Source organism: Nelusetta ayraudi, unplaced genomic scaffold (assembly GCF_046127955.1).
Source record: "Nelusetta ayraudi isolate G7.1 ecotype Tasmania unplaced genomic scaffold, CSIRO-AGI_Nayr_v1 ptg000127l, whole genome shotgun sequence".
NCBI classification, from domain to species: Eukaryota; Metazoa; Chordata; class Actinopteri; order Tetraodontiformes; family Monacanthidae; genus Nelusetta; species Nelusetta ayraudi.
This window is the reverse complement of record NW_027466177.1, coordinates 712393-725133: the sequence shown is the minus strand read 5'-3', so window position 1 is coordinate 725133 and position 12741 is coordinate 712393. Positions and strand designations below refer to the sequence as shown.

Here is a 12741-nt window from a genome sequence, read left to right as displayed (position 1 = left end):
AAGGGGGGAGAGGGAGAGAGAGAGAGAGAGAGAGAGAGAGAGAGAAGAGAAAAAGAATGCTAACGCGTCCCATTGACATGCATGAAGGCTTTGCAGCTCGACTCGCTGGCCAATAGGGAGCGAGGGAGATCCCGCGGAGGAAGCAGCATCTCCACGGCAGAGTGAGAGGTGCCCTCAGATGACCACAGGCCGGCCCGCAGACCGGTGCTTGATCTGCATGCTGCTGCTGTTGCTGCTGCTGCTGCTGCCTCCCGTCCGGACCCGCAGCATCTGAGGATGTGGAAGCTGAGGAGGGCATGAGTGGGAAGAGTGACGATCCAACAGCAACTTTTCCAGGTACGAATTCTCGCCATTCTTTTTTTTTCTTCTTTTCTTTTGTTTTTTAAGGACTCTCAATTTTTTTTTTTCCTGAATCAGGGAAATAAATTCCCAGCTAAATCTCATTTCAACGTCTCATTGGCTCGTATTTCCTCCCTATAATTGCCCTCTTCATCCTCCTCCCCGTGATTGTCGGGTCACTCTCAGCTCCATTAAAAGCTTCATTAATGATGACCTCTGCTCCGGCTGCCTGTTCTTCAATTGGTGTCATGACCCTGCCTGGTTTGTCATCCCGCTTGAGGTGTTGCCCTCTCAGCCGGAAATAATGCCTCATCATCGGCCGGATAGTCGTCGTCACTGCCTTATGACCCCCCCCCCCCAACTCCCCCCTCCCCCTCACTCACAGCGGGCGATACTTTGATTTGCCTCCATCACCGTGAAAGTCGTCATCCTCTCTGTATTGTTGTTGGTTTCGGGTTCTGTTTTCTCAATCAACAATATGACTAATTCAGGTGTGGTCGGCCTCGTCTGACGTCACCTTTCCCTTTTTAGGTGTCTTGCATTAAACTTTTATGACCGACCCCCCCCCCCCCCCCCCCCCCCCCCCCTCCTCCTCTGCCCTCCATCAGGATCCACCTTCTCCGCCTGAACCTCCTGAACCTCCAGCGCTCCAGCACCATGTCCGTGTCCTTGTCCAGCCTCCCCGTCGTGCTGAAGGACCGCAGCTACCCGGGCGCCATGCTGAAGGGCAGCCCGGTCAGGGGCTTCTACCCCGGCCAGCACCCCCACCCGCTCCCCCTCCACCACCACCACCATCAACACTACATGGACCTCCTGCCCAGGACGCACGGCCTCCTCCACCCGCTCAAATCCCTCGGCCGCCTCGTCTCGGACACCCCCACCGCGTCCCTGCCGCTCGGCCTGCACGGCGGCGCGCACTCCTTCGGCCACCACGCGTCCGTGGTCGTGCACGAGCACATGCTGAGCGCCCCCGGCTTCCCCTACCTGGGCCAGGTGTTGCCCGGCGGCGGCAGCCACTCGCTGTGCGCCAAGCCGGAGGAGCTGGCCGCCGTGGTGACGGAGCACGCCGCCGGCCCGCTGTCCTCGGACTTCAGCAGCCCGCCCAGCGAGAGGTCTCCCTCGGCCTCGTCCGCCTTCTCCTGCGCCTCCTCCGCCTCCGCGTCCTCGTCGCCCAAGGAGGCGCTTTTCCGCGTCGGGAGCGCGGAGCTGACGCCGGAAAAGGCGCGGGCGCGCTACAACTTCAGCGAGGAGGACCTGTGCAGGGTGCTGTACGGCTACTCCGGCCGCCACGAGAGGAGCGCGGGGCACGCCATATCAGGGGTGACCCTGCCGGAAAAGCCAGGTCAGACTGAATAATAATAGCAGTAGTAGTAGTAGTAATAATAATAATTATTATTATTATTATAATAATAATGGTTTTCATCAAATTCAAGGAAGTCATTTTGTTTTTCAGTTGCTGACCCTCGCACTCTTCCTCTGGACAAGGAAGCACTGGAACTCCCAGAAGGCACGCTCTCCCATCTCCTTTAATTCATACATATATATATGGCATAACTATTTACATTGCAGATTGTCATCATCAAAACTATGAATGAACAAAAATGGAATTTGTATTAAACAAAAAAGTGTAAAATAACTCAGACACGTTTTATATTTGAGATGATAGAATAGCCACCCCTTCATATGAAATATATGTGACCTAACGTATTTAGGTGATTAACATTTGTTTGTCTTGCCACATTAATCCACATGTCTTTGTCATATATTTGATGTCTTCAGAATGTATCTACAGTGTAGAAAGTAGTAAAGAATAAAGAAGAAACAAACTTTTGACTGGTCGTGTATATAATTCCCATTCCTGCGATTCCACCCTGATGTGCATCTGACTTCTGTCCCCCCCTGTGTCATCCTCTCCAGGACTGAGCATCCTCCAGACGTCCTGGGGCAACGTGTCGCACCGCGGGGTCTTCGCGGACAAATGCGGCATCCCCAGAGGAGCTCGCTTCGGGCCGTTCCAGGGGAAACTGGTGAACACCAGCGAGATCAAAACTTACGATGACAACACGCTGATGTGGGAGGTAAATATATGTTTTATTGTAGCTTTCAAATGTAATACTAAAAAAAAAAAAAAAAAAAAAAAAAAAATCTAAAACGAATCCTCTCATTCAAGGTGTTTGAACATGGCAAGTTGAGCCACTTCGTGGACGGCCGAGGAGGCTGCGGGAACTGGATGTCTCTGGTGCAGTGCGCTCGCTTCCCGGACGAGCAGAACCTGATCGCCGTGCAGGTGCAGGGCCAGATTTTCTACGAAGCCTGCAAGGACGTTCAGCCGGGCCAGGAGCTGCTGGTGTGGTACGGCGACTGCTACATGCAGTTCCTGGGCATCCCGCTCACCCTGAAGGACTCCAAAGAGGACAGCAGCAACGCGGAGTCTCCAGCTGAGGGTCAGAACCACTTATACATTTAATAAAAAATAAAATAAAATAAAATCACTGCTATTTTTCAACTGGTGCTTCTTGTCCACGTCTTGCGCAGATTCCGGCGAGGGCTTCAAGTGCGACAGGTGCGGGAAGGTGTTTGCCTACAAGTACTACAGGGACAAGCACCTCAAGTACACACGCTGCGTGGACCAGGGCGACCGGAAGTTCCCCTGCCACCTGTGCAACAGGTCCTTCGAGAAGAGGGACCGGCTGAGGATCCACATTCTGCACGTTCACGAGAAGCACAGGCCCCACAAGGTGACGGGAGCGCGCAAAACCAACAAGTTTATTTTTATTTCATTTTATTTCATTTTATTTTATTTCATTTTATTCTATTCTATTTTTTTTTTTACGTGTGTATCATCTCCAGTCCGAGCATGGCATCATCGCACGAGACAATTTGCACGCACGTCCACGTGGTGCTGAAAGAACAGCTCCCTGCTGCGCCACTTCGCTGCGGATGTTTTTATTATAGGCCTCATAAAAAAAACAAATTAGTGCAAGAGCTCTGGTTTGGTGGTGACCGCAGGGCCACTGAAGCATGGAAGACCCCGTTGTGGCTACAACCGGTGATGCAATTATTACCGAGATAAAAATTCGTTACTTTCTTATCGTTTAAAATGTCAAATGTATTCTTTTAAATCAATTTTTTTTTCTGCATTACATATTAAAGTGTGTTTTTGACCTGCAGTGTTCGGTGTGCGGAAAGAGTTTCTCCCAGTCGTCCAGTCTGAACAAACACATGCGTGTGCACTCTGGAGAGAGGCCGTACAAATGCGTCTACTGCAACAAGGTAAGAAAAAAATAACATTGTAATATAAATCTTTAATAATAATAATGATGATGATGATGATGATGATGATGATAATAATAATAATAATAATAATTCTAGATATAATAGCCGTGCTAGATTTTTTTTTTTTTTTTTTTTTTTTTAATTGTAATTGATCGGGGCATCAAAAAAGTCTGTGCACAAGAAAGTAGGTTTTTAAATTGGTTTGGTGGAGGCAAACAAAACTATTTAAAATTTTTAGTTTAGTCAAATTATTACTAAATTCCCTTTCTGCTGTTCTGTTCTGTTGTTTTGTCGTTGTTGTTTTTGTCTTGATATGCCTTGACAAGGCCTGAGAGGAGCTGCGGGAGGCCTCCTCACCCCCCCCCCCCCCCACCCACCCCCCACACCCCCTGCTCCCCTCTCTCGGCGTCTTTGCGCACCGCACACTTCGGCGTCCAATTTGCGCAACGTCTCGTTTCACGGTGCGTTTGGCCCTTGGCCGCTCGTCATTGTCTCCTCGCGGCGGGCACGCTCCGCCGAGACACTTACATGCTAATTATCGCCAGATGCACACCCACAAGCTTTGTCTACGCAGATTATGCCGTAAATTTACGGCCCTGGAATTGAGCACGAGTGGGTTTTGTTCTTTTATTTTTCTTCTTCTTCCCTTTCTCTCTCTTCGTTCTCCGCATCCTCCCCTTGTGTTGTTGTGTGGAGATAATCCTCTTGTCCCCTTTATTTATCTGGTGCCACTTCAACGAAACATGACACGAGACCGAGAGCCCGAGTCGTGGATACGGTTTTTTTTGTTTGTTTGTTTTTTTTAACGCAGCTTTTAATGAATATGAAGGGTAAAATAAATTTGAAATGAAGCTTTTAAAATGCCCTCTCGTTAATGCAGAGCCTTCCATTTAAACAAAAGAAGCTAAATCTTGCTTGAAAGGCCGGAAATTAAAAAAAAAAAAAGCAAATCTAAACGTTTCTCCGGCTGTTGTCGTCCCTCGGTCTCCCTCCCTCCCTCCTCCAGGCCTTCACTGCCTCCAGCATCCTGCGGACGCACATCCGGCAGCACTCCGGCGAGCGGCCCTTCAAGTGCAAACACTGCGGGAAGGCCTTCGCCTCGCACGCCGCGCACGACAGCCACGTCCGGCGGACGCACGCCAAAGACAAGCCGCACGCCTGCGAGCTGTGCGACGCCACTTTTCAGGAGGAGCGCGAACTGCAGTACCACAGGAAAAGTCACAGAAGTGAGACATTATTATTATTATTATTATTATTATTATTATTATTATTATTATTATTATTATTATTATTATTATTATTTTAAAATAAAGTATGTGCATTTTTTCAATCCCTAAAAATTAAAAACAAAATAGAAATTCTTCTTTGTGTTTCCATTTTTTTCACCAAAAAACAACAACATTTTTTTTTAGAAAATCCCACAGTCACTGATTTTATTTTATTTTTATTTTTCCCCGCTCCACAGAAATCTTTGACAGCACAGTCATTGCATCTTCTCCAGGAGGAGGAGTGCAGAGCAACACTGTGTTTCCAGTCCCGGATCATGCGAAAGTACAGATAAGCACGGGACAAGGCCTTCCACACAACGGAGTCACGGTGATAAGTACAGAATATAGGCCCTGGAATTAGTAGAGTGTGCTAAGGGGAAAATTGGACCCAAAGTTATTTTAATTGAATCAGGATCATAATAAATAACAGAAAATAAACATGTACAGGAACAGAGTCAAACACACCAACCTGCGTGACGGGCAGGTTTCCTATATGTAAATGCTGCTTTAAAAAGTCTTTGTATGGCCTATTTAAATAGGCCCCCGGCTTATTTTAAATGTGTAAAAAAAAAATTGTTTAAGTGTTCATCGTGTTGTGTGTTTTTGCGTGGCTTTAAGCTTACAATATGCAATATGATGATTCAAACTATTATTAACATTATTTGTATTATTTGTATTGTTGTTGTTGTTGTTGTTGTTGTGTTGTCGACGGCAAGCTTGAAAAGCTGACATTTTTTAATATTATGGAGCTGAGGGTATTTGTGTGTCTAATCAATGTATTTCCCTCCCTTAATTTATAAAGTATAATAAGATTTTTTTAATTATTATTATTATTGTCATGAAAGATGACAAAGGCAGTTGAAATTATACTGACCTGACGTCTCTTTGCATTTTGTTTTTTGTGATCAACGAATAAAAAAAACATCTGTGCTTGTCAGAAACATGGCAGTGGATCTCATTTTTGAGTTTTTCCATCATCATCATCATCATTTTTTTTTTTTTTTTAATTAATTTTCTTTCTTTCTTTTTTTGAATCTGACCACATCACAGCAGTTCCAAAGAACACAAGTGTGTGTTTCCAGGTCCGTTCAGGTCTGGACACCCCCACTGCCCCCCCTGCGCACAAGTCGCTCTATTGTGCCTGTGTGTGTGTGTATGCGGCTGAGCGGTGAATTGGGGACTGTGCGTGGCACAAGCCCCACTGGACCCAATGAATGACAATGGAGTGCTGCAGTGAGGTGGTCTATTGCTGTGCACACAAAGCAGCTCCCCATGACTGACATCTGCCCTCACACACTGTCACCAACTGCCCCACATGTGTTAAAGAGATGGATAGACGGATAGATGGATAGAGAAAAAGAAAGAAAGATAGATATATAGATAGGGAGATAGATAGATAGAGAAAAAGAAAGATAGATAGACAGATAGATGGATAGAGAAAAAGAAAGATGGATAGATAGAGAAAAATAAATATAGATAGAAAGATAGATAGATAGATAGATATAGGTGGTGGCAGCAGCAGCAGCAGCATGAGGTCTGACAGATGACACAATGTCCCTGTGCTGTGTTATGTCACCTTTAACCTCTGGGTCACCGAACATCACACCGTGGGCATGTAGTCCAATCTGACAGTGTTAAGTGAGTGCTGCACTTTAGAATTTGAATTTTGACACAGGAAATTATTATTATTATTATTTTTTGCCTTTATCCGCCAAACTTGGCTGTTAACTAAATGCGTTATGTGTTGTTTTCCAGAGTGTTTCGGATAAATTAACATCCGGGGCTAAAATGATATTTTAAGATCTAAAAAAATAGGAATAACGCAGGATCTAGAAACATGAAAAAAAACAAAACAACCTGGGGATTTGTCTTATTACTCCTCTTCTCTCTCTCTCTCTCTCGCTGCCTCCCTGTTTATTTACTGTAACGGATGGACGGCAGCCTTCGGGGTCATGGGTCACCGCTTCACTTAATGTTTAACAGCCTCCCTCTCCCGTCAAATAGCCCAAATATGGCCTATTAAACAAGTCTAGATGGCCCCCCCGGACCGGACCGGCGCCTCCCACCTATACAGCCTCCAGGAGGGGGGGGCGGCCGTGAAAGGAGCGGCGACGCCCCTGCGTGCGTCCCCGCTGCAGCGCAGGGGCGGAGGAGTGGGCCGGGACGCGAGAGCGGGACAAAAAGAAAGACAGAAGGAGAAAAGAGGAGAATGAGCTGCCAGGGCTGAAATAGTGAGATTGTTAGCGAGCGAGCTGCGTGTCCCCCACCAAGACTGGTTTTTACTAGCGCTGCTGCTGCGATTGGCTGGCTGAGGCGGCTTGGAAAAAAAAAGTTTTTATCCCGGTCATTTATACGGATTGATTTCCTCATTTATCCCTCCTGGCAATGAACCAGGCCGTCCGGGAGGCCTCATAAAGCAGATTAATCTGTGTTTGTTCTCTGTGTTTCATGTGATATTAATGACACAGTTGCATTTGCCGAGGTTTATTCACTGACACACAAATCACAGCAGGGATCTCTGTTTATGTTTATGATGATCGATTAAACGCAGGTCGACAGAAATTGTGGCCACACCTGCGATCGATGGCTGATACTGGTACAAAGATGAGATCTTTACTGTGGGGATAAACACTTCTTCTCTTCTCTTCTCTTCTCTTCTCTTCTCTCCTCTTCTCAAATGCGCTTAAGTATTCACGTCTATTGATTGCCTAATAGCAGCGAGTGTAGATTGTGTGTGTGTGTGTGTGTGTGTGTGTGTGTGTGTGTGTGTGTGTGTGTGTGTGTGTGTGTGCAGCTGATGCTGATGTCCACACGCGGGCCCTCGGACTCATGAGCTCAGCTCATAAAGTGCGACCGCAGCGGCCCTCCGTCCATCTCTGTCCACCCGTAGACCGCAGCAGACGAGTGAAGAAGACGGATTAGAAGTAGTAGAAGGAAACTCTCGCCCAAACTCATCCCGCTTTAACGCTTTCACCCGGGCGAGTGTTTCACGTCGGGTGACGCAGAAAGTCGACCTTTTCTCTATACCTTTATATTTACTGCAACTTCTTGTCGGTCTTTTCATTCCAGCTCTGACCGTGATTCCTTCGCAGATTTTTGTCAGGTCTTGTTTATAGTGTCCATGGTTACGCCACCATGAGGATGGGGTACTTGCTGTGGGCCGAGCCCGGTGTAAAAAAGAAACCTGCTCAGATTTTATTTTCTTTGTGTTCCCAGGAGTTTGATCTCCTCAAACAAGAAAAACCGAACCACTAACAACTGGAATCAAGAGTGGAGTGCTGCTGCTGCTGCTGCTGCTGCTGCTGCTGCTGCTTCTGTCACCCAGTCACTTGCTGCTAATCGGGCCATTCATTCCTCAGGTTGGAGGTGCTGCTGCTGCTGCTGCTGCTGCTGCTGCTGCCGTCGGCGGCTGCTCGTCTCCCACTGGGACGCTTGGACAGTGCAGTGGGGGACACATGCGCAGAGGGGGCTCAGCGGCCGGCCTGCTGCCGGCTGGATGAAAGGCAGATCAAACACTGTCTGCAAAGCCCCTCCATATTGCTGGCCACCACTCACTCACTCACCCAGTGTGTGTGTGTGTGTGTGTGTGTGTGTGTGTGTGTTCCAGCAGGGATTGATGCCTGAGGAGGGCAGATGGTCTTATCCTTCTCTGAGGGGGCTGGTGTGAGGTTCCACTGGGGTCCCACGGGGACCCAACATATCTTGCTCTGTACTGCACCACTGATCACCTCCTGGCACACGCACACTGATATCTATCTATCTATCTATCTATCTATCTAACAAGCTATCTAGCTAGCTTGCTAGCTACAGTATCTCTCTATCTATCTATCTATCTATCTATCTATCTATCTATCTATCAGCTATCCATCTATCTATCTATCTATCTATCTATCTATCAGCTATCTATCTATCTATCTATCTATCTATCAGCTATCCATCTATCTATCTGAACTGTTTAAGCCCTGACGGACTTCAGAGCTCTCCTCTCTTCTCTGGGCTCAATTCATATGCGTCGAGTGCCGCGAGGGGTGAATATAGACATCTGCCATTGTCATTCGGGATGTTAGAAAGTGTTTCCAGGGGTCCCCTCTCCCCGTGCGTTTTCGCGCTTGACAAAAGTTCCCGGCGTGCTATTTGCGTGTCCTCATGCGCAAGGCCTTTTGTGCGGGGCTCGACTGTTATTCCTGCGGGTGACGCGGCCTGCGGTGAGCACGGCGAGGTGGGGAGCTGCTACTGTACCCGCACGTCAGCTCCTGAGGCCTCTCATTCCTTTTTCAGTCCATCTGTGTGTGTCTGTGTGTGTGTGTTTTGCTTTTTTTTTGGGGCGGGGGGGTCTTACGCCCTCTCATTGCAGGTCTTCAGCTGCCCTCTGTGGTTTTCCGGGCCTATTATCAGGCGAAGATGTTTCTCAGTGGGTGCTCGGGTGTTAAAAGACCCTGGGTTGTCTTTAAGTGATACCTTAGGACAGCGGGACCTCATGCTGCTACGACACTATTGACCCGAGGAAAGTCGCACACTGCCTACGTAGAGCCACTGCTGTGTGTGGAATCTTTAAGTGCAGCCAGTGAGAGAATTTGGTGTGTCCAGCTCACCGGCTCATAATACAGTGTATCGCGCACATTTTCGGATCATTCTTGGATCTTTGCTCTTTTGCTGCAGGAGGCAGCTTTGTGTTATTTAGTCATCCCAAAAAAAAAAAAAAAAAGCTATGTAGGTCTTTTGGAAACAGCATAGTTAGCCCTCTGTTTGCAGCAGCTTTCTAGCCAAAACTTGCCTGTTGTGATGTTTAGATTGGGATGAAAATAAGGAAGGCATAGCAGTGGAATGAACACCTAAGAGTCTTTGTCAGTGCTCATTGTGACATCATGCAGGCCTGATTTGTGGAACTGAGAGCTACAAATTCGATTGGTCAAAAAAAAAAAACAGGAATTTAAACGTCGCGCGATGCGCTGCTTTTAAGATCTTTTAAAATAAGCTGAAAAATCTACGCAGACTGAGTGCACGTGCCGTCCCAAAGGATGGGATTTACAACATATGGACACTGTACTCGCGCCACATGCGCGTCCATGCACGGACGAGGTGACCTCCCTGACGCTCGCTTGCTTGCCCAACTAATCCCGACTAAGCTCTCCATTTAGTGCCCCCCCACCCCACCCCCGACCCCATCCCCGCACCTCGAGGCTCGGCACTGACGCACGGCAAACACCGAGCTCGGGCTCCATCTCGTCGGATGGATCTGTTTGCTTTCACTCTGTTACTGTTGTGGCAGGGGGGGGGGGGGGGGGGCAGAAAGTGTCATCTGTATTCGTCAAAAAGACATTAGTCAGATGTCAAGCAGAGCAACTGTGGTAAAGACCAGAAAAGGGCCAAGAAGTGGAAAAGATTTGAAAACCTCTGGAAGCGGACGAGCTAATAGGCACTCATCTCATCTCAGCCCTCATCTCCTCATCTGCTCTCGGCACCACACGGGACAGCCGATGATTGATTTCGCCACGGGAGTGACGGCAGCGGGGTCGCGTTCTGAGCTTTTACCAGGGCAGAATGACAAAAAAAACACGCAAAGTGGTGGATACGGGCAAGCCGCGCATCCGTCAGGAGCTGTCAGCGCGGTGGGGAAGAGGCAGGAGAGGACAGCAAGCCGCTCAGTGGCCTCTTCTGCTCCTCCTCGGCCTCGGGTGGCTGCCGATGCTGCCACTCTGTGAGCTCTGCTGTGAGGGACTGTGACAGGAAGTGTCATCTGGGGCGGGGGGGGAGCACCTGCAGTAAAAACGACCTTTACTGTTAACAACAAGTCCAGAATCAGAGGTAGGAACCAAGCTAGTGACGGCTCTGGTTCGCCCAGAGTTTTTGATGGACTTCCGGGCTCGCATCAGGATAATGACCGCCCACTTGTTTGTCAGTCCCGGGCAGCACGTCACCGGCACCGCAAGCCCTTTAGCTGCTAGCGAGCGCATTTCATGAAATCTTTATGCCGGGGTCGATTCCCTCCGCTCACTCTCTCCGACTCCTCTGACTTCCTCCCCCCCCGCCCCCATCGTGCCCTTGTAAAAGCGCCGCTCCCCAACCGGGCGGCTATTGGAGCTACACCTCTGCAGAGTGGACGAAGGAGAAGAAGCTGCGTGGCTCCGGGGTTCGGGTCAATAGTTGGCGGTGCGGGACGACTGTTTAAGCGAGCGCACAGAGGGACGGTCGGACAGTATGCAGGGCAAAGACCCTGCCGAGGCCCCCTGCTGAAACATTCATGAGTCCTTATGACCCTCTCCTCCACCTAATGTACCCTAACAGGCCTTTATGGCTCCTCTCTCTAGCCTAGCGTCACCTTAGCGCCTTGACTTCCCGGCATCTAACTCCTTAACGAAGAGCCTCCCGCTCGCTCCCCTGCTTCCACCCTAGTCAGCAGTTGTGCTGCAGAGATCTCACCGCAAGTGGCTTTCCCCATTGGGTTCAACCAGAACAAAGTCCAGTTGTATCTCACGGTTGACGTCGAAATCAAATGTGAGTCTCGAAAAAGGGGCGTCGATTTGGGAGTTTAATTTCCGTATTTAGATTTGCGGCAAGGCAACAAATTGTGCTCGAGGACTCAGTGAAGCCTTCTGGTCACGAGCACCTCGGGCTGACTTTGGTTCGTGCCCCCCCGCCCCTTCAGGTCTCAGCATCTCTCCTCTCTCCTTCACGTGTGGTCATTGACGGCCTTTGAAATCCGACTCGGCTGCATTGATCTGTTAAGATTGTCACTTTAAAGGAGCCCCCATTAGGGGGTTTTAAAGGTTTGACAGTTGATATCAACATCCGTTAGTGTTGTGACACGAGGGGCGAGGGAACAGCGATCGTAGCAGCAGGGCCGGGGCGACGGAGGTGACAGAAGTGTCCAGATCGGCCCCACCTTGGCTCTGCTTACCGCTTCAAGGAAAAAAGTCCCTAAATATAGACTCTGCTTCTAGACTCTGCCTATTTTTAAAGTTCTTTTCTAGGCTTTCATTTATTACGTTATCGCTGTTGTGTTGTACCATCCTGAGCCCGTCACGTTGGTCTGAATGACAATCAAGGAATCTTGAATCTTGAATCTTGAATCGCGATACGATTGGAAAAGCCACGAGATAGCTGGTCAAGTATGAAAAGGTGAGAAAGTTTAGTTGTGAAATCCTCATCACGGGAGGCCAGACCCGTCATTTGGAAGAGCTGCAGGACTGGAGGGACGACGGAGGGATTCGTGACTCGGTGACTCGGTGACTCGTGACCTCGGCTCGTCATTGGGCCACCGAGTCCTCTGTGTGTGTCCGCCGCGAGCGCCGCTCCGCTGGGAGACCTGAACCGAGCCGTGTGTTTTACTATCCTCCCGGCCTCCCCACTGTGTTTACCTCTCCGTGATAAAATTGCCATATGTTAAATGGGCTTGTGTTACGGCTCCGGTTACCAGGCAGACCGTCGCCCCCCCCCCCCCCCCCCCCCCCACACACACACACACGCGCGCGCTCCGAAAAGCGTGCTGGAGCCGATGCCTCAGCCGCATCGCCGGCTTATAAAGTGGAGCCCCATTGATCTGTTTGTGCTTTTTCTTAACAATCTCCAGCACACGAGCTTCATCTCCAGCTGCAGACAATCTTCTGATGGCCATTGATTCATCTGGTAACACAACGGCAATTAATTAGCGCTGGCAAACCTGGGCAGCGTTTTTCACCGTGGTCGGCTTTCTTTCACCCAACCACGCAGCTTGATTTTAAAAAAAAAAAAAAAAGAAAAAGAAAAATGCATATACACATAAACATAAAAATTCACCAGTGTTGGGATCGGATCGCTTCTTGAAAATAAAGTGCACGTTGCAGACAACTTTATTGACAAGCGTTCCTATTGACTGGGT

At 48.8% G+C, this 12741-nt stretch overlaps 1 protein-coding gene across 1 annotated transcript; it reads left to right on the top strand.

Annotated features, from left to right (window-relative positions):
• The first annotated feature begins 188 nt into the window (after nt 1–188).
• On the top strand, nt 189–5829 carry prdm14 (PR domain containing 14). Its single transcript, XM_076050502.1, has 9 exons — nt 189–336; nt 948–1681; nt 1793–1846; nt 2257–2417; nt 2510–2783; nt 2875–3077; nt 3511–3612; nt 4622–4841; nt 5081–5829. Exons 2-9 carry the CDS (start codon nt 997–999, stop codon nt 5242–5244), a joined length of 1863 nt encoding a protein of 620 aa, XP_075906617.1. The 5' UTR covers nt 189–336; nt 948–996; the 3' UTR covers nt 5245–5829.
• The last annotated feature ends 6912 nt before the right edge of the window (nt 5830–12741 follow it).

Coding starts and splice junctions, on each gene's coding strand:
- prdm14 (XM_076050502.1), top strand. CDS start 997: ATGTCCGTGTCCTTGTCCAGCCTCCCCGTCGTGCTGAAGGACCGCAGC. Junction 1,847..2,256: donor AGCACTGGAACTCCCAGAAG/GCACGCTCTCCC, acceptor CATCCTCTCCAG/GACTGAGCATCCTCCAGACG. Junction 4,842..5,080: donor CCACAGGAAAAGTCACAGAA/GTGAGACATTAT, acceptor CCCGCTCCACAG/AAATCTTTGACAGCACAGTC.